At 42.3% G+C, this 6,074-nt stretch overlaps 1 protein-coding gene across 1 annotated transcript in view; it reads left to right on the top strand.

Annotated features, from left to right (window-relative positions):
* The first annotated feature begins 286 nt into the window (after window positions 1–286).
* LOC144790741 (uncharacterized) overlaps window positions 287–6,074 on the top strand; it is a 61,275-nt gene continuing 55,487 nt past the window's right edge. Inside the window, exons 1-2 of the mRNA XM_078665451.1 lie at window positions 287–420; window positions 2,111–2,171. Coding sequence (XP_078521577.1) covers window positions 409–420; window positions 2,111–2,171 — 73 coding nt within the window. The 5' untranslated portion in view covers window positions 287–408. The remainder of the gene's footprint in view (window positions 421–2,110; window positions 2,172–6,074) is intronic.

The raw sequence follows: 6,074 nt of genomic DNA, 5'->3' as shown, positions 1-6,074 counted from the left end.
TTGGGGATTTAGTATAACAACAGCATAGGTGAGAATCAAGTTTTCTTTTCTCCTCTCGCCTCCCCTGAACTGAACCCTGGATATAGAGATAATGTTCTTTCTCTTATAATCCCTTTTAGACATCAGAAATTATTCATGTTAAAAAATAAGGTCGTAGTTCACAGACCCGTCTTGAATCACTAGTGTTTATAAAGCATATATTGTATACTGTTTCCTACTATGGGAGGCTATGCCACTGATCTCCGACTTTCACAGCTCATGGAATCCTTTGCTCCAAAATTATTGTGACAACTGAAGTTCTCGACTCAACTCATTACTTTTCTTTCTTGATTCCTAGTTAATTGTCTACAGTCTAGTTGAGTGAGCACCATCAACCACAGTTGAAATTTGAATTTTACTCAATTCAGGATGTCCAACAATGTGAGTTTTGATTTCATGCCTGTAAGTGTAAATGAGGTATTATGCTTAATTGTCATTATCAGGGTTTGAGTTTCGGAAATAGAGATGAGTACTGCTATTTGAGTGAAAATTCACATGTTAAGTCCCGATTCTAAAAGAAGCTGCAGGTGAACAAAGGTAAAACATAAGACATGCAATGTTTTAAAACAGGAGAGGAAACAATATAGTGTCACCTACTAAAAACAAAGGGAGCGAGAAGAGTTTTTGTAGTGACCTTTGAACTATGTTTTTGTTTGATGACTGAGAAAAGATCGGACCTAAATATATGGGATCAGATTTACAATCCCCATGTGCCGCGGTGCATCTAGTTGCATGAGGCACTTGTGGCGTAGCCTGCTGAGTGATATTTACAAGCACAGGTAAAGTCATTCTGCGTGACTTAACCTGTGCTCGTAAGTATCGCCCCAATTCATGCAACACTTTGCGTGTTAGGGGCGGGACATGGGTGTTGATATGGTTGTTCCCACGCAACACCCATGTCCACTGATGCATTTCCAGATTTACAAGAAATCGTAAATCTGGAAATGTGTCAGAATGTCAGAAGGTGCCCCTTCCTGCACAAGAACAATCTCCCCATGACGCAGGCATCCTTGCACCACTGTGCAAGGATCCCTGCGCCGGCGCATGGCAGCTGTTTGTGTGCCAGCGCAAGGGGAAGCAGAGAGATGCAACATACTGTTGTAAATATGTTGCATCCCTGTGCTTTGAAACTAACGCAGTGCAGCACAGCAAAATGACTTGCTTCATTGCGCTGCGTTAATTTCTTTTAGATCTGCCCGCGGTTTCTTCCCAACTTACAATGTTAGTTTAAAAGTTCAGAAGGATAAGTAGTGAGCAAATTATTGTGCCTACTTTAAAGTTTTCACTTTCATGAAAAGAGTTGTCATTTAAGATGTTCTCAATTTTGTTGACAATCAATTTAGTTTCTTCAAAAAAAAGTAGGGGTGTGATCTCTTTCCCATAGTTGTACAAACATCGTTTTTAGAGCTCGCTCCACTACAGGCCTTCAATATGAAGTGAAAGAGTTACATTTGGTGAAACAATTTACTTCCCCTTCAAGGCAGGAGTGAGATATAGGGCAGCTTACTGAGGAAGCTCATAGAAGGTGAAACAACACCGAATCAACCCCAGCCCACAAAACGACTCCTGACCCAACCACCAGCCAACAAATCAACCCAACCCACCCCCTCCAGCCAGCAAATCAAAATCTGACTCACCCTCAGCATATACAACTACCCCAACCCCATCAGCCTACTAAACTACAACAAAACAACCCCCAGCCCAAAACTACACCCAGCACAAATAAACTCAACGCTTCCTGCAAGGTCTTCTTGCTTCTGTCCGTAGCAGGCAGCAGTTAGTATGCATATTGCCTTAACCACACATATGCATGCTTAGGGCATATGTGTGGTTAAGGCATGTGCTGTAGATCTAGCGGAGTTGGAACACTGATGGTTTATACCACAGTGTTCCGACTGTTCCCCGACCATGGCATTTGAATATAGCGGATTCCCTTCAGTAGTTAGCTACTACATTTCAACGAGAAAAGGGCTGAGCGGCACAGGGTGTAACATTGTATATCAATATGATGAAATGGTGAAATCTGGTTTTAGAGAGAAAGAGCAAATGATTCTTTCTGTTTCTCTTGTAGTTCCGCATGCGAGCCCGCCTGAGGGCAGTAATCTGCTGCTGCAGACCAGTCCCTGAGGGAGGTAAGTGGTCGAAAGGAAAACCCCTCATTACCTCATGCCACTAGACATAAATGTACTCTGAGGGGCAGATTTACAAGCCCCTTGACACACCGGTTCATCATTTTTTGTGTTGTACCGGTGGCGCATGGTAACGCTCCATATTTACAAGGACAGGAAAAGCCACCCTGTGTGCTGCTTGTCCTTGTAAATATGACGCCTTTACACGCAGCACTTTGCATGAAAGGGACTTTCCATGGGTGTTGCTATGGGTGTTCACACGCAGCACCCATGGAACCAGACACATTTTCAGATTCACAAGGAATCATAAATCTGGAAATGAGTGTGAATTCTACGCCTCCCCAGCGGAGGCGTAGGGAGGCGCAACAAGGAGAAATTTATTAATTTCTCCTCGTTTTCTTTTCCTCTTCCTATGTGTGCTGCATTTTGCAGCACACAGAGAAAGAGAAAATCACCTCTAATGATTGTTTATGTACAGGAAGGGTTCCCTTCCGGCACATCAACAATCATTGAAACAATGCAGTTTTTCAACTTCTATGGGTGCTAATGCAGCACACATAGAAGTTGAAAAACGGCATTTCAGATTGTTTTTGTGCAGGAAGGGAACCCTTCCTGAACAAAAACAATCTCCCCACGATGCACGGCTCACGGCAGCAGTTTGTACGCCAGTGCAGAGGGAAGCACTGAGATGCGAGATATTGTTGTAAATATGTTGCATCCCTGTGCTTTGAAAGTGACTCAATGTGGCTTGCATTAGGCACTGAGGGGCATATTATCAAGGACCGGTGTTAAAATTATCGCCATTTTATCGGCAGGAAACTGCTGATAAAACGGCGATAATGGGCTTTTTATAATACGCCCTTGTTAATTCCCATAGAAGCCCATGTTAATACCAGAACATGGGCTTCTATGGGAATTAACAAGGGCTTATTATCAAGCCCATTATCGCCGTTATATCTGCAGTTTCCTGCCGATAAAACGGCGATAATTTTAACACCGGTCCTTGATACTATGCCCCTGGGTCACTTTCTTGTAAATCTGCCCCTGAGTTTTCCCCTTTGTGTGAGTTCTTTGATTGTTTATAGTTTTAATGAAATGAAGGGATGCATTTCTGTAAAAAGTACATTTTCAGCACAGAACACACTGTCCTTGAAGCTATTTTGTAATAATATAGTACGTGAAATGCAGGTGAATCAACCCCTCAATATTCATGTACATGCGGATATGGAGGCAGCAGTCACTGAATGTTACAATGTATGGCACCGGCATTGATCATTTAGTATTTCATTTCTGAGCGTGTTGGGCCACAGTCTTTGTGGTGGGAGGTACTGGCTGTGTTTCAAATCCTGGCACCACCTCGGCAGAATGGTCATTCAACAACCAAACGCAGCACTGACAAAATATTGGAGCCTTATGGCATGTGTGTGGTAGGCTTGGAGGCCACTGGATCACCAGGCAAGATGGTCAAAGACGTTTTAAGGCATAGGCAAATTAGGCAATTGCCCAGGGCCCCCACCTTCCATGGGGCCCCATGGGAAAGTGGACTTTCTCACTATTTGATCTTTGACTATTCTGTTTCTCTCTTAAAACTCTCTACCCCATGCCACTACTGACTCTTTTGAGTCATTTTTAGGACTTTTTGGATCCCTGTCAGGACATATTTAATCTGTTATTGTGTGCTCCTGTTATAGTGTGACATATGATTTAGTATTGTTTGGCATCAAGCAGGATTGAAATAGTAGGAAATGGGTAATACATTTCAAATTTGTGCTGTACAGATGCCCTCAAATTATGTCTTACCCAGGGCCCCCCAAATCCTTATGAGGACAATAAAGATGATCAAGTGTAGTGTGGGCTGTGAAAATGTGCAGCCAAATGCTGCTGGTGGCCGCAGAGCTACGCTAGACGGCAGGAGTCTTTGGAAGTACCTGGCTCACAGAGACCGAGGGACAGTGTATGCTGATGGAAAAAGGAGAAGCCTGGGCTCCCAGCAATCCTCGCTCACAAATGGAATCTTTGTTCAGTACGGACAAATTATTACAGAACTCCTAGGCTGTGGATAGGAGGTACCTAACCCCAGAAATATAAAACAAAATGAACAGTTGTAGGCTGGGCCACCAAAAATGCTGACATTTTAGAACTTTCATAGATGTGGCAAATAGCTTCAGAAGTTATTGTCCAAAACAGTGACCTGGAGAAAATACATTCCAATGGGGAGCATAGGAGCAGGAACACAACTTGTAAGCCTCACTAACAAAATGCAGTGATTTGCTACATGGGCAAATTAGAAGAGCCTGCCATAGCAGTGCCCTCTAAATCTATATATATTAATCTCTTATATTTGATACAAAAGTCACAAACAGCTGCACCATTCCTGGGTAAAAAAAACCTTATCATAAATTCACACGTATAGTCACATAACATGAACAATTGTTCAGCTGTATCTGAAGTCTAACATAGATGAGTTGAATTGACCATGCATGGTCCCCCATCGCCCATCCTGACTCAAATATTCACATTTTGCAAACAGAGAAAGGCAGGCAACAACTATACAATTGGGGGAATAGGGAGACCCAAGTTGGAGGGCCTTTTTCACCAGGAGTATTACAGGACTGGCAGTGAAACGTGTAGCTACCGAGTTTCAGGACATTTTTGTATCCATCTTTAAACTGATTAGTTTTCAAGCAAACATGGCTTTTAAACTCTAGTAGATAATAAGTTATGTTATGTTATGTTAGTTTATACTATGTTATTATATTGTATTTAATGTTATAAGTTCAATCAGCAGCAACTTGGGGCATGAAGGTAGGACCATCTGAGGAGCCACTTTCTTCAGTTTGTGCAGACATATGGGACTCTGTAATCGAAATTGACATTCAATCTAGAGATACTTGTGCCCTCAAACTAACCCTAATTTCTGACCAAAGGCTCTTTGTGATTAGCAAATGCCATTGGTGTCCTTTTGGATAGGTTAGAGAGCTCCTGGATATGCTGTCTTGTATGCTGGGGGCTTTAACACAGCATAACATTTGAGGAGTCTCATTATAAAAATGGAGAGTAACAGCTCTATAATTTATCATGAGAGGCACTTTTATTACGTCTGCATAGTTATGGAAGCTTTGTTGGGAGTGCTAATTCTCTTTACATTTCCCTCCGTAGTCTTCCTCACGTGCAAGGTGTAGTTCAAGCAGTTAGATTTAAATAGAAGTAGGATACAGGAAATAACCAAACCTGAGCAAGACAGTCTGCCTTTCTCCCACAGAATGCTCCGAAATAAAATCAAGCACTCTATCACATAAATTCAACACATTCAAGATGAATCTATGATCAGTTATCATGGGGGTCTCAACTGCACTTAGGAAACGCCACACAACTCCAACAGAACACATAAGAAGGAACATGTTTCACAAACTCAACACAGACAAGATATGTAATTTAGCTGGCCAGCATGTGAGTTACAGTAGCCCTACTGATTACGAAACTCACAGAGTTCCATAACATATTAAATAGAACACCACCCACATATTCAGCATGCCACACAGTGCAGGCATGCAGTATAATGGCTATCACAGTAGCTCCTCCAACAGAAAACATTAGCATACATTGAACACAGATTCAGATACACTATACAACCAAAAGCACCAACATTACAAACACTACACACACAGCACATACACAGAAGCACATGCACACCTATACTTAGCTATTTGGAGAATGTATGCGCTGTTGGTGAACACATACAGCCTTAACCCTTAACTATCCAGTTCACCCAAAGTATGACCAGCCCACAATACCAATAACACATCTTTACTCCATAAAGCAAAGCAGAGGCTGGTCTGCTTTGTTAACACTTGCATCACGTGGAAAGCCACCAGATTGCGGACAGCACCATAGGACAAAGCCAAA

The sequence above is a fragment of the Lissotriton helveticus genome, chromosome 11 (genome assembly GCF_964261635.1).
Source record: "Lissotriton helveticus chromosome 11, aLisHel1.1, whole genome shotgun sequence".
NCBI lineage: Eukaryota > Metazoa > Chordata > Amphibia > Caudata > Salamandridae > Lissotriton > Lissotriton helveticus.
Note: the sequence above shows the minus strand (reverse complement) of the source record. Positions and strands in the feature narration are given on the sequence as shown.